This window comes from Pollachius pollachius (assembly GCF_949987615.1).
Source record: "Pollachius pollachius genome assembly, chromosome: 19".
Classification (NCBI taxonomy): domain Eukaryota; kingdom Metazoa; phylum Chordata; class Actinopteri; order Gadiformes; family Gadidae; genus Pollachius; species Pollachius pollachius.
Genome location: NC_136952.1, coordinates 11,743,168 through 11,765,241, shown reverse-complemented (window position 1 = coordinate 11,765,241; position 22,074 = coordinate 11,743,168). Strand labels below are relative to the sequence as shown.

The window sequence follows — 22,074 nt, the reverse complement described above, 5'->3', positions numbered from 1 at the left end:
TGTAGCCCCGCGGGTGGAGTCGCGGAGGAGGTGCAGCGGGGGAACGAGGGCGAATAAAATCCTTTAAAAAATCATCCAAGTTCACCGTGACGTCAACTTCGAGAAAGTCTAAGAAAAAGCGGAACAGAATTCGAATGAGCGAAGGCAACACCGTCAACTCAGCCCATAAATAAAATGAAAACAAGCGGATTAAAAAGGCACACAATTTAGCAATACACATCACCTACGAAGGAAAGTAGAGATCCGCTGATGCGTCGCCTGTCCACCTACCTTTAAAAGTGTCCTGGGTGAGGAGAGGAGAGCGAAAGTGATGCGTGGGGCGCGTGTGCACCTGTTGCGCGGTCCTGTCTGTCCTCCGCGAGTGCTTCTCTCCCAGGACTCACGTGCGCATCTATTCTTTTGCGCAACAAGTGCTTCTGGGAGAGGGGGGGGGAGTAACAGCCCTGATAGTTGAACCGGAGAATGAGAGACGCCTCTCTCGCTCTCTCTCTCTCTCTCTCTCTCTCTCTCTCTCTCTCTCTCTATATATATATATATATATATATACTTTTTCGTACAGTACAACAGTTAAGTGGGGAAGTTTGTTCGGTAGATATGAAGGCGAGCTATCGAAACGATGAAAACGACAGAATGCGTGGTTGTTATAAAATAGTCCCGCTTAAAGCCGGAGCGACTGCCCACGAGCCCTTTAAATGACCAGGAGGCCTGTGATTGGTTGGCTCTTTACGTTCTTCGTTTTACAGGTTTCTTTCTTTTTTGCGTTCTTTCGTTCTTTCTTCCTTTCTATTTTTTCTTTCTAACATGCAATGCCCCCACAAAAACAGACACGCGCGCGCACACACACACACACACACGCACGCACGCACAAACACACACACACACACACACACGCACGCACGCACATGCAAGCACACTCACGGGGGTAGAAGGGACCAATAGGGAGGGAGGCACTCAGTTAAATGTTCAATTCCAAAGGCAAACGGTTCCACAACAATAGAAGGTAATGGTGGCAATAAGAACAAGTAGTTTCTCCACGCCTCTACACCTATAAGGTTTGTCCTCTGTAGACACGTTCCGGAAACTGGATCAAGTGCTCACGCGGAGGCGCGCTTCACCGCTACTTATGGAAGGAAAAAAAGTCGCGCCAAAGCGCCTTCTTTTAGCGCGCACTTCAGACAACCTTTCAGATTCAAACCGCCCATGCCACGAGTCGAGACCGTGATTAGTAACGTCCCGACATAATGGTCTACATGAAGTGCAACACAAGTCTATTTAACTTCCTCACCTTTATTTGACACGCGGTTTTTGGTGGAATAAGTCTCTTTATCCAGGCGTGGCATAATTAGGCCTTTAGCCTACTGCATGGATGGGACTTGGCCTGCTCTGATTAACTAAATGTATTAAAATAATTGTGAACTACGTTGGAGAGAAGATACAATATTAAAGGGTCCCTGTATGCCATGTTAGGGATCCCAGGAATAATCAGTCGTTTCTCTTTGTAGCACACCAGGAATGATTTACAGAGGAGGCACACTGCCATCTAGTGGTCCCATAGGTCTGGTTCAACTGGTCTGGTACTCAGTGGTCAGCGTCCGGTACACAGACAGCGGCGATCGACTTCCTCCATTGTCTGAGTATAATGGAGCATTACAAAACGATACATAGTGGAATAACTGGTTATATGAATAAAAATACAACATTCTTGTTAACTGGATTCAGGATTTCAATCGTTTTCAGTATGAACTTTCCAAGGATCAGCAAGTAAAATCAACTTTGTGTGATTTATAAAGTATTTCGGTTACCACGAGAGAAAAAGGCTGACATTTCTCCTTCAATAACCGGTGAACCTTACCCTTACCATATCACAGAACCTGTGTGCCCTTTTAATTTGAATCTATTCCTTTTGATCTCTGTCCTCTATATGCCACCTCTCTGTGTCTGTCTCCGTGATAATAAAATATTGATAATCCATGTACAAAGAATGAGGAAGCGGGAGAAAGTGGAATACAGTACAGTTTTTCTCATTCAAATAAGTCAAGATTCGAAGATTCAATATTCAATGGTTTTTATTTGTCACATACTCATACAGGGTGTGTGGTGAAATGTTTGTGCTACATATACTCTGCATTTATGTGCTTAAAATATAAATTAAAAATTATAAATGTAATCCTATCTGATATTACATTTTTGTTTGCAGATTATTTGTCCAAAGCAGTCCAAACGAAGCTTGTTTTGTTTGGACATAACTTATTCTCACAGTAGAAGTCTGAATTATTAGAAGAATACTTAAACGGTGTCCCTAAAAGAATATTCTTTGCAGTCCGAACAGAAACAGCTGTATGGAGCTTTGTGTGGGTTTAACTGAGCCTGATTCTAAAGAGCAGTTGGCCGCCATGGCAACCGGACCAGTGCAAGTACAGCAGTAAATCAGTATTAATCATTATATAGGCCTGAAAATGAAACCAACTATTACTTTTTGGATATCTATGCGTACAATGTTTTGGCTCATTGCATCAATCAGTGCATTCTGTGACTATTTCACATACACATTGTTAAGATGTTTTTTTTTTGTTTTTTTTTCATATCCTACAATTGAATGGGGTTCAAGGGATTAATGGACTGAATATAATTCACTGGTCATTTCAGAAAGTGGGACCATCTTTTCCTCGCAATAGTCAAGCATATCCCGGACTTAAAAAAAATGGCTGCAAGTTTGTATTGGTCTTTTCACAGGAAACAAGCAGTTGTTTGTACAGCTGCCTTTATGGTTGCTGTGTTACCAACTGTCTGGGAAGAAGCACAGAGTCCACATAAATTTGGGATTAGCTATGGTGAATAAACTACATTTAATGTACGGCAGTTAGACTGGGGCATATTAACTGTTCAAACTAAGCTTTGAGTTAAAGACATTTCACAGTTATCATAACCCAATGCCAGTAACCAAATAAAATATGACTATAGACACTTTTATAGGCCTCTTTATACCAAATGATGTGTGTTGCCAGCAGGTGTCTCTGTTTATCCTCTTTTGAATTCTGACCCTGCCTCTAATTCCAAAATACACTCAGAGTCTAGTCTCTCTCTCCCTATCTCTCTCTCTCTCTCTCTGGCTCTCGTTCTTGCTCTCGCTCTCTCACTCTCTTTCTTCTTAAACGTGCTATTGATAGATAGGATGTTTCATGTACATGCATTGTTTTGCCCAAAATGTCGACTTTCGCTAAAAAGAACGCACCTTAGCGTTTCCTTACCATTACCCTTTCCAAATGATTATAAGCCTAACAATGTATTGATTTGCATTACACAAAATATAAGCTCCATCCACGGCGATAATACGCAGATGTATCACACTTTTCTAAATGCAGCCAGGGCGCGTTTGTCTTGTTGCAATTGGCGTTTGTGGATTTGTTTACCATATTTGGCCAGATAGTGACACAGCGCGGCGGGGAATTGGACAAGAGCATCTGTCATTCACAAAAATTCCGCCCACCTGGAACTTTACAAACAAAGCGTGGCATCACGGTACTTGTAGTCCAAAACAAACTATTTAGGAGAATTCTCAAGGAGGAAACCCGCAAATAAGACATTGTTTTTATTTCCACGTGCATCATATCGTTGTAAATATAATTTGTAATAAATAAGTGGGATGAATTATGCCTGGATTCATCAAATGGCGTGGCATTAAACGGATAGGTTTCCTCTTAATCGCAGCATCCGTCCTTCGGCATACAAATCCCACCAGCGTTGCTTTTCGGTCATTGGCTGTACTCTGCTGTCAATCACCGGGTGCTCCTTACGCCACCGCTCCTACAGTAAATATTTGTGTTTGCTCAACCGGCTGTAATGGTGGACGACTGAGGCTGAAAAGGAGAGTAATAAAACTCACAAAATAGAGTTCAAAGAAGCTCCACTGCTAGCCGCGAGTAGGACACCATCGTCGTTAAAACATGGATGAACTCAAGCATCAAGTTATGATCAACCAGTTCGTCCTGGCGGCGGGTTGTGCGGCGGACCAAGCGAAGCAGCTTTTGCAAGCGGCACATTGGCAATTTGAGGTAAAGGACTTTACAATAGTCGACGAGGACAGCGAGATGCTGCTGTGATGTTTATGTCTGCCTGCCCGTTAGTGTTTACCGACGGCCGCGTCGGTCTGTCTGTCGCCATGTTCAGCATTGCATCACCATCCACCGTGAATGATAGTACAATCTGATCTTTGTGTGATTCACGTCTAAATGCCGAACTTTACATGCACACGTTGGTTCACTTAAGACCCAAATACATGTATTCGTATGACAGTATTTGGGTCCCGTGTGGCATGTATGCAATGTATAATGCATGGACTTGTAGAGAAAACGTACCAGCGCCAATATCCAATTAGATTTGACTCCAGATTAAATACTATAATCCGCCAAATGACAGCCATGTACAGGCTAGGTTAGCAAATGCTATTATGCAATAAAGATGACCGCTGCTTTGTATCGACTAGCCTACATAGATGTGTAGTCAGCTGGAAACTAAAATGAGACGATCGAACAAAATGCAATCTTGGTTAATGAAATTGGAGCATTTGCATGCTTTTTGCAAGTGCTCATTCTGTTATATCACATTCTCTGGGTGTCAGTACATTGATGAATGCCCTCTTTACGGGTGTGTATCAATTGGTTCGATTGAAATGTGATTGATGCCCTTTGTTTGTTTATTATAGACTGCCCTCAGTGCCTTTTTTCAAGAAACAAATATCCCATACGGCCATCATCATCAAATGGTAAGTGTACCAACAACGACGGCTGGTTTGTGATTGTTATCGTGTGGTTCGTCGTGTTGTAACATGTAATACTGTACACCAGCGCTGTGTTTCTATTGCTCTTTTAGATTGATTTATGTTACGACAGAAAGGCACAACTAGCCAATACAATCCGGGAATGATGATGATGATGATGATGATGTGCTAACAATAACAAAGCACATCTCGGCCATGTTGTGCGGCTCCAGAAATAAACACAGGCAGGCATGCAGCAGCAGCAGCATCGCTCACAGTGAGCCTGTGTGTGTGTTTATCAGTCAGAAGGGATGAAAGGGAGACACAGAATTAGAACAAAAGACTCGGTAGTAATATGTAGGGCATTAGGATATTAGTTGTTGATCACCGTGTTATTGTGTTTATATGCATCGTATTGTATGATAACTGTGTGGGTATTGCAAAACGGAAGGAAGCCGCCGCCGCCCCCCCCTCGATTCGGTGGAAGTAAAGAAAAAAAATCTTTCCAGGAAAAGGGCAGCTGCTGTGTTATTTTTTGTAACGGCCCCGTCGCGGAATTTGCTTCATGCGACTTAGCTTTTTATCTTCTTGATGTATTATGAAGTGATTCTTGCTGACATAGTCCTACATGAGGCTGTTATGTGTGACTTAATGTAGGCCTGCCGTAGCGGAGAGTCCTGAGCACTGTGCAGTCAGTCATGCATAGCACGGGTTGAATATTATGAAACACAAACGGTATTCAGGAAGTTGGAGGACATAATGACGGCTCTCTCTCTCTCCTAGCATCTGCTTCCTAGCAGCTGTTAACATCAAGGGAAATGGGGGCAGATGGATATGGTCTAAATTGTCAAATATGGCAAACAACGTGTTTGCATGTCTGTATATTGCAAATACTTGCAACAAAGGGGAGGGAATACAGGAAAATATAAAGAGGACAATGGTTTTGCTCCAGCTAAGCTTCATGGTTTTTGCCCTATCTTTATTATGTGATGGACACACTGAATTAAACAAAGGAATAAAAAATAAAATGGGACAAGTTCAACTTCCTGCTGGGCTTATTTCCTAGTTCCAAACGGCCGGTATCAAAGGTCGAGTAAATATCAAAATAAGAGCTCTGCTCTGCTTTTGAGCCCAGGCACAATGTCTCGCCTGAGAGGCTTTTAATTTACAGAGTCAATAATTAGCCCCAACGTCATCTAAGCACGGTACAGACGACAGCTCTGCGTCAATAACACCTGATAACTGCAGAATGGGAATAATTAAAATGGCTGTTTGCTCTGACTACTGCCAGATGTATAAAAAAGATTTGTATCCATGTTTGGCAAGGTGTTAAACGTCTCTAATTACAAGTGTGTGTGTACTTTCTGTGTGTAACCCGGTGTGGTACCAAGGCTACACACTAGCTACCGCAGGCCAACGTGTCCAGACTTCTCGTTGTTCAGCTGTCTGCAGTGTCGGTTGGTGTTCACACCTAATCCACTTTTCTCTCTCTCTCTCTCTCTCTCTCTCTCTCTCTCTCTCTCTCTCTCTCTCTCTCTCTCTCTCTCTCTCTCTCTCTCTCTCTCTCTCTCTCTCTCTCTCTCTCTCTCTCTCTCTCTCTCTCTCTCTCTCGGCCTTGAAGTTAAGTCGAGTTAACAGGTGAGCCAGCTGTCAGCTTGGAGACGTCATGGAGGCAGATCTGTACAACAACGGCCATATTCTTTGTTTGTTTATGTGTTCCAAATGGTCCTGCGTTGTGGATGTCTTATGAGGCGTTTATTTTGGCATCACAGAGGGAGAGATGATCCTGTGGGTCTTCTATAGGTTAGCCCAGCCACAGCACTGATTCGGGTCAATGAATTCTGGAAGACGCACTCATGCAACAAACTGTCATGCAGCCTTTTGAACAGCAGCCTTTTGATTAGAGGACCCCCCCTCCCCTCCTCTTCCCCTCCAGTGATGTTGGAGTGTAGTGAAGTCAGCTCAGAGGGAAATCATTACAAACGTTCACCATTTTCACATAGACACTGTCTGAAACGTGCTGTTGTACCATGGCAGGCTCTCCTAGAGAAGCACCACTAACCTGCGCTTCTCTGGATGGTAGGGAAAGCTTCATGCTGCCACCCTTAGAGAGCCTATGTAAACCGGGAGGAGACCCCATGCATGCTCCGCAACAGACGGGGCCTCTGTCAGGGGGTTTGAACCCACGACCCCCGCGCTGGGAGGCTCCCACGGTGCGAACCAACGGCCACCTCACCTAGTCCAGTACAATGTCTCAGTGTTGCCCTCAAAATGGCCAACGGGGCCAGCAGGAGAGTGCTAGCCCCTTAGACCTAGCCCAGTTGTTGGGTACTGGGACTGATCATCAGTGTACACACACTGCCTACCTTTTGTAGGCCTCGGCTCCTTAATGACATGTATAAGAATTCACTGTCAGTCGATAAAAGTTCCTTGTGCAAAATGAATGAATGAATATAAATAAAGTGAGGAGCCTCCTTGGAAACGACGACCTATTGCCCTGTTTACCGTCTAGCTGTAGTGAACAGCCACAGCATCGTCTTCACGGATATTGTTGGAGGATGTTTTTATATCCAAAACAGATCCATTCATGTGTGGGTGCTGTAGGCCCTGCCTTTGCCCCGCGGCTGCGTACTGTGTGCAGCGCTTTAAAACACGGCAGATTGAGCTCTAAGCTCTTTTTAATATTGTTTCCTCTTTGGGGACAATCCCAGAGGCATAGGAGCAGCCAGCTGCATTCTCAGCACCGGCACGCATTGTAAACTCTTCATCTCTCCCTATCCTCACCCTCTCTCGTGTGTGTGTGTGTGTGTGTGTGTGTGTGTGTGTGTGTGTGTGTGTGTGTGTGTGTGTGTGTGTGTGTGTGTGTGTGTGTGTGTGTGTGTGTGTGTGTGTGTGTGTGTGTGTAAACCCGCTCTGCAGTTGCACGCAGTTTGTTAATGTGTGCGTTGGTGGTGTGGCTGAGTGCAGGCCCTCTGACTGCATCCCAGTCGTGTTGAAGACCGTCCTGAAATGAAATGTCAGCAGTCCTGGACTCACTAACTAATAGGGGCTCTGGAAGTCAGTGGCCGCCCTGTCCGGCTATTAGGCTTATTTCGAGCAACACACACACACACACACACACACACACACACACACACACACACACACACACACACACACACACACACACACACACACACACACACACACACACACACACACACACACACATACACACACAGCTCATGCAGAGGAAGGGCTTTCTCTCTCTCTTTGTATTTCTCAATTAAGTTCAAGGCCTTTATTGGCATGAAAAAGGCTTACAATTTACAAAGCAAAACAGCAGCTATACTATACATAGTATGTTTTAGTACAGTGATAAAATAACAACAATACACAATGAAAACAGTTATAGTACATGAGAACAGTAATTCTAGGTGTTGTCCTGGTTATATTGAGGCACCTCCCTGGTTGTCCCTGAGGTTATGAGACTAGAGGACATGTCTTGCTGGCAACAAGCAGCATTTTTGTTTTCCCCCAAGGATATGCTTTTCACCATACTTGTTTTCACGGTCTGATTGTGAATAGGATTGTGGCTATAGTTGGGTTAAAAGAGGAAAGAAAGCGTCTCTCTCTCTCTCAGATTCTATCTCTGTCTTCCCTGGTCATGTTTATTTATTTTAGCTTTGTTCTCTCACCGTCTCTCTCTGGCTTTAATTCTCTCTTTTCACTGTTGCCATGACACGTGAGTGTGGGTGGGTGTCTGGGTGTGTGTTCAGCCATATCTCCTTGTGTGGGTCCTGTAGGCCACATTCAAATGAATGAATCATCATGTGACTGTGAACCAGGAAGTGGCCCAAGCCAACTGACTTCCACTGTTGTAATATGATGACTGTGGCTGGCCCTGATACCATAAGTGATAAGGAATAATCTACCTCACTACTCATCTGCTTTCCCTCCCTTAAGCCTTGTTATTATTACAAAGAAGAATTGGAAAAGCATTTCCCCTAACACTCAATCCTGAGTCCATAGATTATCCTATTTCAGCCCATTTTCCAATCCACTCAAAGTAAAACCAACCAAAAGCTGGAATGGAAAGAGCTCGTCACAACAAGACTTCTTGTATAGCTTCACTTCCCTTAACTTCCTCCTGAGTTGCGTTACATCAACAGTCAAATATTCTTCTGCACACTCTTCAACAAAGCAAAACCACCGAACCAGTTCCCATTGACTCTTAGTCACTTAGTGTTGTTGGTGCTCTGTGTTGCTATGACCTTTACCCCTGCCCCCGGTTATGTCTTCGTCTGTTTATCGCAACACATTAAAGATGTGAGGCAAGCTTTAACTGTCTTTGTTATAAGACACTTAAAGGTCCCATGGCATGAAAATCTCACTTTATGAGGTTTTCTAACATTAATATGAGTTCCCCTAGCCTGTCTATCGTCCCCCAGTGGCTAAAACTTGCGTTCGGTGTAAAACGAGCACTAGGTATCCTGCTCGCCTTTGAAAAAAATGGAAGCTCAAGCGTGCTGATTTAGAATGTGGCCCCCTATGTCGTCATAAGGGGCCAAGCTACCTCCCCTTACTCTGCCTCGCCCGCCCAGAGAATTTTGCCTGACAATGAGACAATGAGCTACGACCGTGCGAGTGCCGTGTGTGTGTGTGTGTGTGTGTGTGTGTGTGTGTGTGTGTGATTACATACACTGTAACGCAAGTGTTGTACACTTCTTTGTTATTTGGATAACCGTTCTGCTGTTGGTGTTATGGCGCACAACACCTCGGTTCTCTGACGTCTTTGGTGTTTCCACAACGAGACTGTAGTTCGGGTTATGTCAGCCATGGTTGAGAAGGAATTGGCGGAAAGGAACTTTGGCTTTGACTCCCTGAAGTACATGAACCGCGACATGGAGGAGAAAGGGATTGTTGCCCCCGAGTGTCTCCCGCCGGAGCCCCGCTGCCCGCCGCCCGCTGCCACGAGGCACCACCGCCGCGAAGCACCACCGGCAGCGGGCGGCCGGCAGCGCGCGGTTCAGCCTACTTCAGATTGATGTGGACGTGGAAGAACCAGAGACGTCGGAGAACCCGACGCAGTCGTTTGTGATTCATAATATCGTCTAGAGGAGCACACAGCTTTTGGCCGTGATAATATGTATTATATGATATAGATATCTATGTATTATATGATATTCTTTAGATATGGAGCTCCAGGACTCCCGCCAGAGCACCCGGAGTGTTCTAGAATATTTACAGAACACGGCCAAAGGCTGTGTGCGCCTCGCCATTGCGGTACATCCACTGTAAACAGAGCGCATGGTAGCCTCTTTAATAGGTCCATGGGGGTACCGTGGCCGCAAGCTGCTCAGAGCCACACCCCCACCCTCCTCCTTGACCCGCCTCTCTCCTCCTCATTGGCATTAACACCACAGACACCAAAACGGCGCGTTTGGGGAAAGCTCAATGTGTGACAAGCTCGTAGTGGCGGTAATTCTGCACCACGGCTGAATTTCGGGGAAAAAGCATCCATAAAGTAGCATGCCATGGGACCTTTAAAGACTATGTAAGTGGAGTATTTTATTCGGCCATGTAATGGAGGCATTGATCCAAAGAATCTAGGAGTGATGCTGGATATTTGTTGCTCCTGTGTGTGCCACTAGGAGTCAGGGCATCTAGGGTGCGTACAGGCGGACTGCAGACTCCTATGCTTCTGAGGGTCGTTCGTGGTTATCCTCGACGGAATCTGGAATCTGCGGAATCATGGCCCACCGTAAACCAACCGATTCACGCCCTCCTCCACATCCTGCTCCGACAGATTTTCATTTGATTTTTTTCCACTGAATCCCTTTCTAATTCACCCCCCCTCCCCTTGAAACCCTTCCCCCACCTCCGCCCTGTGATTAAGAGATGTTGTACGCGATGACGTCGCGGTCCGACAAGGGAGGCTGCTGTGTCTGGTTTCCTCTGGGATCCGTCTCTGTTGGAGCTAGAACCCAGTGGCCCTGTGATTAGAAGGGCCCGTCGGCCATGTTGGGGCCGCCACTGGTGGCCCATGCTGCTGTTGGCCGGTAATATACGGGAAACCGCAGGCGGCACAGTAGGAAGAACTTGTAAAACTCTAGGGTTTGGGTTTAAGGGTTCCTGGCACCGGGTTTAGCCCCTGGTGTGTGTGTGTGTTTGTGTGTGTGTGTGTGTGTGTGTGTGTGTGTGTGTGTGTGTGTGTGTGTGTGTGTGTGTGTGTGTGTGTGTGTGGTTAATTGGAGTGCATCACTACCTATTTTCTCCCTCGCCCCATCCCTTTCACTTATTCAGCCTATCAGCCATTTTCCTGTTCTTTAAATGTGTGTGTGTGTATGTGTTTATGTGGAGGGGTATATAATTACTGTGATACATCATGTCAGCAGGACAACACCGTCTGTCTGCTTCTCCTTTGCCTCTTCGCTGTCTGTTCCAACCACCGTTGCCACACACACACACAAACACACACACACACACACTGATGAAGGGAGAAAGAAGTAGTGTAAGAGTAACGTAAAATAATGATCAAATTACATGTCTATAATGTATGTTGAATGGCAATTGCTTAAGAAAAAAATTAACATAATCATAAATATGATTTATGATTATGTCCCTCCGCCTCCTCCATCACCATGTCCACATTACTGATGCGGTGGCTGATGACCGTCAGAAACCGAAGCATGGCCACGTTATCTACGGCCAGGACCAACCTCCAGGCGGAGGGGCGCGTAGCTGGGGGGGCCGATGTGGGGGGCAGTAGAGCAGCCCCACAGGGTGGGTCACAGCAGGGTCTGTAGTACAGCACAGACCTACAGGGTAGAACCACGGCAGGTATGTGGTGGCATCAGCTCGGTTGTGTGTGTGTGTGTGTGTAAACACTCTGTGTCTCCGTGGCAACAGACACAAGTCCCGCTGCAGACTGTTACTCAGCGAAATGGAGGTGATTATTATGATCACTATCAGAGCAATCCAGGTTATTTATTTATTTGTGTGTGTGTGTGTGTGTGTGTGTGTGTGTGTGTGTGTGTGTGTGTGTGTGGGGGGGGGGGTAATCTAAGCTTAAGAAGTATGCATGTGTGGGAGTAGTGGAATCTAAGCTTAAGAAGTGAGTGTGGGTGTGTGTTGATGTGCACACGCCTTCTGCAGCCATGCCAGGCAGGGAGCCACATCTGAAGAGGTTTGGCCTGTGCTCAGCATGTTCCAGCATGCTGCCATGCGTCTTTCCAGGAGCAGAGCTTCCCAGAACACAAACCACACACACACACACACACACACACACACACACACACACACACACACACACACACACACACACACACACACACACACACACACACACACACACACACACACACACACACACACACACACACACACACACACACAAACATAACACATACACCCAGACAAAGAATCCATGTGGGAGTGTTTGAAAGTCCAGATGTGTTTATGACCTGAGTTGGGTTTCACGCAGACACATGGGTTAGGAAAGACTTGCACACACTGACACTCACACTCAAACTCACACACAGTCCCAACAAAGTCCCACACAGTCCCACTATCTACCATGACTGCTCTGATTTCCTAAAGCCATCGGATGTAGCTAGTGTATGCGTGTGAGTGTGCGCGTACCACTCTGAAAGAAAGACAGCATTGTTCCATGTTTCGCTCATGCTTATGTCCATCTCGGGAACCGGCCGGCATACAGTGCTAATATTTCACTGTGATCTCCCAACTGAGGCTGCAGCTAAACAAGCGAACCCTGCTCAGAACAGAAAGCGCTGCTCTTCAATCATCCAGCAGTCAACGGTCTTGGCAGTGAGCACTCCCCAGTTGTTGTGTTGTGCAAGAAGGCAGAGCGCCGTGTTGACATTGTAACTGGGGCGGTTGCTCCATGTGTTGGTAAACAGCGATCTGAGTTTCTAGATCTGTGTGCGGATTTTCCGTCATCCATTGTCCCTCTGTTTGGGCATTATTTTGTGCCGGGCTTCCTTTGTGTGGGTGAGGTTAGGTCGCTGAAACAGTACAGTACACCGCGCACACACAGGCAAATACAGCACGCTCCTCTCGGGTTCTCTCTTGTTATTGCCGGCTGTCTCTCGCTCTCTCGCTAAGGTTTCAACACACAGAGAATAGTCTGGGTAATGATCAACAAAGGCCCACATAGAACATTGCGAACACACACACACACAAACATATACACATATATGTGTATATGTAACGGACTCAGCTGTCTTGGTTGAAAAGGTGTTTGGGGTTTTCTATCAAACCTTCAGGAACAGCTGTCTACCTCCTTTTAGTTTGTGTGACCTATGCCCCCCATTCCCCCAACTGCCATATCTCAGAAGGAGTGACGTGATAGAGAGGAGCACGTTGTTTTATGTGCCATAATCCTATTATTTACGTTCTGCAGGCTACAGTAGCCGAGTTTGCAAGCACTCGGCTCGTGATAAGCTGTGAGTCCCCTCCCCCCCTCTCCCCATTATGAAACATGAAGTGTGATGCTCATTGTACAGAACACCCAGACAGTGGCTCTCCTCTACCCCCCTCGAACCTGTTAGTCACAGTCTGTCGTGGGGATCGCAGCTCCATCTCACTTCCTTTGTCATCTCCCTGCTCTCGTTGCATTGTTTGCATAGTTAGCTTGCCCCCCCGGGTTTGTAACTGTTACTCGTCAGAGGAGTTGCCCTACTGCGACATGCGGGCTAATGCTAACACCTAGCGAAACACTCCCTGTTTAAACATTCATGAGGCCGGCTGAATCCCGGAGAGTTAATCCTCCCCCAGCCGGTTCCCCTGCAGGACCCGTCCATCTATGACCCTCTACAGACCGGTTCTGTCGAACAAAAAACTCATCCCCCCTACATCCATGATCTCTGGATCATGTCCTCCATCTTCTGGGCTAGATTTATGGTTAGATTCCACCTCCTTTTTAACCCTTTTTCTTCTTTTCCTTTTTGTCGTTTCCATGTACTTTTTATTATTTTTATCTTCGTTTTTTTCTTAAGTCAGGACATTGTACCAGCCAGTACCTTTGGTATTGACAGCATGGCTGTTTGATTTACTTTCAGCATTGCCATTTTCTGTCACATGCACCAAAAGATGTCTGGAACAATCCTGCCAAAAGGGAGGTTTGTGGTGCACTTGACCTGGCCTAACCTGTCAAATCTAATCAGTGAAAAACTCCTTTATTATTTAGTATTTCTCACTCAACACTGAACTGAAGACTCAGTTCGAAAATTAAGGAATTTAAAGTAAAGCACGGCCGCGCGATTTCCAAGATGAACGTCAAATGAACGATCGTCCAAATTCCTAGACGATGCCATGTTCCTGTAAAGAGATCCTTACAGAAATATGATATGCATGCATTGCAGATGTGTACACCTTCTACTCTTGGCAACCTGTGTAGTCGGTGAAGGCTGAGGAACATCGGGTCCACTGTGGTACCAGCACAGGGTGTACCCTACCCTGCTTGCTATGGTATTAAACTAGTCCGGGCTTGATACAAACACTGGCACTAATGTGAGAGGGTGTTGACTTACTCCCCTTGTTCTTGACATACCTTTTTATTTTTTCATGGCGAAATTCTTTTCATTTCGTTATTCAGAAAAAGGTTCTCTGGACTTGCCCAGTGCCCATGCAGCCCCCGTCACCGCACACACTTAGCCGTACTTTTCCGCTGACGTGCAGCTCTGATGGTGAGCTTCTCGTAGCGCTGCGACATGGGAATTCATCGGCTATGCCATAGGATTCCGACCAATACAACCGCACTACTACCATTTTCCAGTCCCACCGAGGGAACTGCCCAGTATAACCACTGTCTTCTGCTGTTGTTGGCCCAGTATATCGGGCTCCTTGGAGCTGGTCGTCAACTTCCGCTCTCTTAACGTCCGACAGCTTGAGAGAATGAACAGTGTGCCAGGGCGCGTTCCAATAGCCAGTCTTCTAATCTCCAGATGTCCTCGTCCTCGCTGGCCGTCGTACCTCTTTCCTCCGGTTTGATTTTTCTCCCCAAAGGACATCAAACACACACACACACACACACACACACACACACACACACACACACACACACACACACACACACACACACACACACACACACACACACACACACACACACACACACACACACACACAGTGGACGAGCAAAGAGAAGGAGGCAGGAAGAAATTGTTTTCAGCAGTTTGACCCGGAAGCAGTGTCACAAGAGAAATGCTCGGGAAAAAAGTCACATTGCTCATTGACAATTAGTAGGGATTGATGGGTAAGTGTTTGAAAGCCTGTCTCTCACACGTACAAGACAGCAAGGTCGTGGTGATGTGCTTCCATGGCAACAAGCCGCCGACTGAGGAGAATTACGGGTTCAAAGAAGGTGACAGTTGAAAAGAGGCAAACACGAACAAGTTATGAACGATGTGTTACTCTCCAATCGATTGTCAGAGAATTGCAAAGCAAACCACAAGTCTTAAATCAGGTTCAAGTGTTCAAGAAAAGGCAGTTGGGAGGGGAGCTTCTTTAATTGGTCTGTGCCAAAAAAGCAATCCCTTGTTCAGTAGGTGCCAGAATAGCAGTCCGCCATTCCCTACATAAAGACGAAATCTTTCAGAAACAAGTGAAATTGTCATGTCTTGTTGTTAGGTGAGGTAATAAACGTTATGGTCTTAACCTTTCCCTTCTGCCTCTCTATAAATCCGTACCCTTTTCTCATATGAAATGTCAATGGTGAAGGATACTTAACAAGGGAGTTGGATGGGCAGAATCTAACAGGCAACAACAGGATCACTGTTAGTAGCGCTGGGGTTAGGCTGTACCCATGTCACAGATGGAGGAGGTTATATCCAGCAAGGCCCTGGGGAGATCCACCGGAAAGCATGGAAAAACATGTTTACATAGGCATGCATACGCGAATGCAAATACAATCAAATACATACACATGAGACACATATGATTTCAAAGCCATTTTACGGAAGAAGACTGGAAGCACAGCCTCAGTCAACTTAATGATCAAAGACAGACAGAAAGACGCACACACACACCCACGTTTTAAAGTTTTCTCCAGCTTCCTGCCAGCCATGTTCAGTCTGTGAGAAGCTGGGCTTCAAGTACCACCAATTCACCACCATCCCCTCAGTCACTGTCCCTATGGCAACCACACCTCTCTCGCCTCTGGTTGGAAAACAGTCTCTCTCTCTCTGTTGGTTCTCTCTGTTTGTCTCTCTGATGGACGAGAGCATGAGGAGGAATTTACGCTGCGTCAAAATGTATCCGTTATGAGTGTTTTATGTAAGTTGGTTTTTGTATGTGTGTGTGTGTGTGTGTGTGTGCGCGCTCACGTGACAGACGACATACATTCGGTGCCAACATGGTGTTCATTGCGTGCGACGTGACGTGAACATTGAAGGGTTCACCGTGGCAGACACAGCGTGATCCCTTCAGCCCGCTCTAAGCCAATCAGAATTGAGTCCCAACCGGTCTGCCCCTTCCCACAATCCCTTGCTGTAGGTCCCTTGCCGTTGTTCTTAAGATAATCTGCATGCAGCCTGTTCATCACCCCTGTGCTGGGAGTTGACACACACACACACACACAGACACACAGACACACACACACACACACACACACACACACACACACACACACACACACCTTGGTATTTCCAAACAACTTCTGGTTCAAAACAATGTTGAACTTTGACTATGAAGTGTAGTCAATAAAATGGCAGATAGCATTTTAGTAAAAACAAATCGGTGGCCGGACTACATCCTTATGATATGCCTGGAATAGAACGATAATTGAATTACACGCCTCTCTCCTTATTGCTCTGCATTGGTCGTTTTCCTTTTCATAAATAATTATTTCCGTATTTGGTGTTTTGCTGTTGCTGGGCGCAGCCCTCTCTATTATTATTTTAACGTATTATCCGAAAAAACGAAGGCAACCGACTTCTAAATGTATGCATACCTGGCCAGTGTATTTATAGTCAGGCAGTTCCTGGTTTACTGGCAGTTGTCACTTTGAGGAGGAGGTGTTTATGAGAACTAAGCCCCCCTTGAGGGTCTCATTGCAGAAATGCACCACAGAAGAAGATAGCGTTTCTCTCCACCGTGTCGGCCATACCTGAGCCAAGTGGGACCAAGTAGTGTCTTCTTTCGCTGGCTCCCACCTGCCCCCCCCCCCCCCCCAAAAGAACAGGAAGTGTTGGTGTTCTGGAGGTCACTCTGGTATTCCAGAGTGTCTCTTTACCACCCCCCCACCCCCCCCACAGGAAGTGGCATCCGAGATATGAGCCGGCGCTTCCTGTCTGAAGGGCGTTGAGGACGACGCTTACCTCTCACAACAATCTCACCCAGAACCTCCCCCCCCCCCCACCCCTCAGGCCCCATGTCCGGATGGGCCAGTCCGCACCCTCCCAGGCTCCAGGGCTGTATTTATAGACGCCGAGCTTGCACACGGCAGCACTTTTAGGGGGCAAGGTGGTCTGGTTTCACCCTGGCAAACGTGGACGAGACGTGATGGGGGGGCGAGCGCTGCTGGTTGTCCTGACAGACTAGCCCAACCCGAGCCTCCAGTAGGCCTTTGGGTCCCCAGTTGTACACACATTGACAGAATTCCTCCTACCAGGCAACTGGAAACATGGAAGGTTTCTGGTACTCTGCCGTGAATATCTTGGAATGCGGTTTCGAAGAAAGTCTATACGTTTTGGAGAAAGTTATTTTAGATTTTATTTTTTTTTTTTCTTCTGCAAGAAAAATAACTAACACGTCGGACCATGTGTGGATCAGGGAGGGACGGTCGGGTTTCGAGCTGAAGGCAGGATTAAATGCTTTTTTCCTACTATGAAGTGCGTGGTTTGGTGTAATTGTATGAGCCATGCTTAGCTGTTCATTAAAAGTTTCCTGTGTGCTTTAAATACACGAAGAAGACATTATGTGACCCTAATGCTCATCCCATAATCACAGAACTATCATCCATCAAAGTGTTCACTCTGGGACCGGTACTGAGAAGCCCAGTGAAACCTCCAAGCCTCTAAGTCCCAGAAACCACTGTGGGTCTTTATTGTCAGAACCAGATTGATGACCGTGTTGACTGTCTGATATACTATTAACTGTGAATGCATGCATCCCTTTCCTTTGAGTTTCACTTTTGCCTATGCAAATCTGCATTTGCAACATTTTAGTTATATGTAGTTAGTAGTTCTGAAAATGTTCAAGTTTTCAAGATTCAGCAAAAATACATTAGAGGAAAACTTGGACGTCTCAGTTGGTGATTATAAGACAGTTAACCTGGCAGACTGTAAGGCTAGCTGCTAGTTAACCTAGCAGCTAGTTAGCGTATCAAACAGCCTACGATCACATCTATCACGTCAGATCTGTGGTATATTTAGCAGCTTAGCGTTGTTCCAGCCCAGATTTTCGTGTGTGTGTGTGTGTGTGTGTGTGTGTGTGTGTGTGTGTTGTTTTTTTCCTCTTCGCACCAACAGGAATCTAGCTTGTGGAGCAAAGAGGGAGAGAGTGTGTGTTTGCGTTGGGTTGGCCTATTTCACTTTGCGGTCGTTGTTGATGAAACAGGAAGTGAATGTAAACAAGGAGGTTGGGAACAATAACGAGATGGATGGCCAGGAGGGACAATCATGTTATGGTTAAGGAGCTCTGGGAAAGAGAAGGCTGGGACTCCCCTAGCTCAACACCTCCCCCTCCCTCCCCTTCCTCTCCCCATCTCAAGTTTTCCATGTAACAAAGTCCCAGCCCTTTTCAGTGTGACTCAGTGTGTTCCGACAGATGACTTCAGCACTGACCGTACATGTGCGGACTCATTAGGTCAGGGTTTCGCCCCCGATAATCCCAGATCGATCCGGCTCCGATTCACAAGGACCTGATTCGATTCGGTATTTCAGTTACACCAGTTTTGCGTGGATATGGAACAGATTCTCAGGGAACTAATTATTTTAATTGTACGAGCATCCTCTAATTATTAAAATTGTTATTGTTTCCATTAGGAATTAATCCTAAAGCAGTCAGATGATGTACTCTTTATTGAACAAGACCAACACACTACACGCTGCAGTCAACACAATATAGTACAAGTTGTCCCCAAAGGGCTGGCCATGAGGGCCTAACCGGTTCAAGATTCAAGCATCCAGGAAAAAAATCCTATATAAAAATTCCGATCCCTGGGGTCTACTCAACCCGGTAATGCTCCCTGTGTAGGCAGTACGCCTACTTCAGCACGGCCGGTAGGGCCTGGGTTCGATGCCCATCCTACCTCTGCTACCTGTGCCTGTCTCTCTCTTCTCCTGCCTCTCTGCACTGTTGTGCCCATAATAAAAAAAAAAAGGCAATCCATTTTCTTAAATAAAACATTATTAAAAAAAAATACAAACGCGGGATTAAATGACATCGATATCAGTATTATATCAATATTTTAATTATCTTAACCTTGTTCCTCTCCCCGTCCCAGATGTGCACGCCAGCCAACACTCCGGCCACGCCCCCCAACTTCCCGGACACGCTCACCATGTTCTCCCGCCTCAAGGCGTCCGAGAGCTTCGGCGGCGGCGGCGGCGGCGGCTCCATGTCTGCCGCCATGGCGACCTCCCCGCCCCCGCCCCCTCCCCAGTTCGGCGGTGGCTGGGGGGTCCCGGCGACCGCGCCCCAGCACCACCACCACCAGCAGCAGCAGCAGCACCACCAGCACCACCACCACCACCACCACGCCCCACAGCCCCAGCAGGGCCTCTGGACTCAGGGGCAGCCCCCCTCGCAGGGGCCCTGCCCCGGGTGGCCGGCCATGGCCATGAACGGCAGCCCGCACGCCGGCCCCGAGCAGAAGGCCAGCGTCGCCATGGAGGCGGAGAGATGAGCGCCTGGATGGGACTTAGCCCCCCACCCCCACCACCGTGGAACACGCCTTCCTGTGTGATCGAGAGGCAGGTGTGGAGGACGGGGTTCGGGAGGACTCTGGGAATGGGGGGGACGGGTACGGGGGGGACGGGAGGATGTCGGGAGGCGATGGAAGAATGAAAGGAAGCGGGTTCCATTTTTTTTTTTTCTCTTTTATTTCTTCCAAAGTAACAGCACGGGATTGGAAGACGAACGCAGGCAAGGGAGCTGAAAATAAATGTAACACGGACACTTTGTGACAAGAGAAAAGGATGAAACCAATGCAAAATGTTATGTACCAGAAAAACAAGGAAGAAAACATGCATACACATAGTAACGAAAGCAACTGAAATATTTGTACTTCTTTTCTCAGATGACGCATAGTTATGGGAAACATTACAAAGAAAGAAAGAAAATACAAAAAGCAACGGTCGCAGCCAAGGAATTCTGTGTAATATGTATTTTTTGGCAGATAACATCTCAGGCAGCGACGTCACCAACTTTTTTTATTTGTGCTTTTATTTTGAAGTCAGTGTGTCTTTCCACCCTCGCTGTGTTGAGAGACTGCTGTGCAGGAAGAGGTCACACAGGTTACGCTGTTTGGATTGACTCTGTTCTGGCACGCATGTGAGCGTGCACATGTATGCATGTTACTGAGTGGTCAGCTTCAAATCAAGTTTCATTCTCAAGTACACATGTGTGTACATACACACATGCATGCATACATTCACACACACACACACACACACACACACACACACACACACTAGCAGTAAGAAGAAACTTTCATACTTTTCATCCCCACTGTCAAGGTGGGATTTTCTTACCTCACCTGGTGGTCACCTGACTTCTTTCAGCCAATCAGGGATTCTTAAACCAACCGTTGCCGACAAGGACACCGGACACATGTTTCGTTTTTTTAAAGGATTCTGTTTCTTGAAGGCAGCAGCCACTTTCGTAAAGATTGTGCTAAACAAACAAACAAACATAGATTCCTTCTACAATGGCTTCTCCTTCAGCAGAGGACTTAAGCAGTTTTAAACCTGGACTTTTAACAACTTCGACATCTGCCCCTGTTTTGGACTCTTTTTGGACTTTTAAGATTTGGGTTTTGTTTTTATTAAAAGAAAAAATAAATTCATTGTTTCATATAATATAGTTTGTAATATTACATGTTCGGGGGTTTACTGTTTCTTGGTTGTTTTTTTAGAAGGAGGGAATGGGACGTGGTTTAGAAATGTGGGCGGGCTTGTTCCTATCTTTCATTTTAAGGAGCCAATCAAAACACGGCTAAAACTGCAGCTGATGGTGGAGGGGCTCGGACTGTCATTGCTTAGTTTTTGTAAACTCCCCCTTTGAACAATGCATTCTTTCAACACTTTGTAGCAAACTTACCTGAAGCCTAGACATGCCCCACCCCCACCCCCACCCAGTGTTAGCCTACATTTCCCTTCATCCTCCTTGGGAGGGGAGAAGCTGTCTAAACTAGAGCTCAAAGACTCCATTCTGCAACTGACGTAAATGTCAGAGGTCCATAGAATATAAAATGAAAATCAAAATATATAACGTTCTATATAATGTGCATCATCAGGAGATTGGAGGACGTAACACTGGCTATGCAACACTTCAAGAAGTTGCATAATGTACTTAAGAAGAGGGTGTGGACACTTCAGGGAAGCACCTGACATATATGGCAATATTTTCTACGATGCAGGTCCCTCCCGTTCTCGTTTAGGTTTCTCGGACGGGATTGTCCTGATTTCTGAAATGTGCAAAAGGAAAAAAAAAGATATTTTGATTAGTCTGTTATTAGTTTTTCTGGAAAGACTTAAAAGTTATTAAGATTAAGAAATATATTAAAGGAGAACTTAAGATGTTGCTGTTCATTCTGACTTCACTAATTCTTTTCCATATGCTCCATACTTTATTTGGTGAAATCACAGTGTTTTTTTTAAGTGGGAGGGTGTTGTTTTATTTTGAAAGGGGGAAACAGGGTGGGGTAGGAGGGTGGTATTGTTCCTAAACGGTTTATCATGTATGTCCCCCTCCCCACCCTTCTTGTATGACCCTATGATACCATTCCCACAATATTTGTGGACTACCTGATAATTAACTTATCATTTTTGTGTTCCTAAATAAATATCGTATGTCGACCTATCAGTTTACACGTGTACTACTATTACGTGTGTGTGTGGACGCACGTGTAGCCTATCTTTGCTTCCATGTTCATATTCTTGCATATCAAAATAGTGTAAAACGTGAACACTGCTGCAGGAGTCAAGAAAAACCTTTTTAGAATTGTGAATCTTGCATACAAAGTATACACCAAGCCACAGGGGGAAACAATTGTTTTGCGGCTTTAACTCCGACACATAAAAAAGTCTCCCTCTCGCTCTGTGAGAAATAAGCAGGCTATGTGTCGACGCGGCGAGGAGAGGCGTGAAAAG

At 46.1% G+C, this 22,074-nt stretch overlaps 1 protein-coding gene across 1 annotated transcript; it reads left to right on the top strand.

Annotated features, from left to right (window-relative positions):
* Positions 1 to 3,783: 3,783 nt before the first annotated feature.
* On the top strand, positions 3,784 to 21,790 carry ubald1a (UBA-like domain containing 1a). The gene is made up of 3 exons (XM_079756637.1): positions 3,784 to 4,052; positions 4,703 to 4,762; positions 19,206 to 21,790. Exons 1-3 carry the CDS (start codon positions 3,945 to 3,947, stop codon positions 19,605 to 19,607), a joined length of 570 nt encoding a protein of 189 aa, XP_079612763.1. The 5' UTR covers positions 3,784 to 3,944; the 3' UTR covers positions 19,608 to 21,790.
* The last annotated feature ends 284 nt before the right edge of the window (positions 21,791 to 22,074 follow it).

Excerpts from the sequence above, each read along its gene's own strand:
- ubald1a (XM_079756637.1), top strand. The coding sequence starts at position 3,945 with ATGGATGAACTCAAGCATCAAGTTATGATCAACCAGTTCGTCCTGGCG. Across the intron at positions 4,053-4,702 it reads CGGCACATTGGCAATTTGAG|ACTGCCCTCAGTGCCTTTTT; the intron begins GTAAAGGACTTT and ends TGTTTATTATAG. Across the intron at positions 4,763-19,205 it reads ACGGCCATCATCATCAAATG|ATGTGCACGCCAGCCAACAC; the intron begins GTAAGTGTACCA and ends TCCCCGTCCCAG.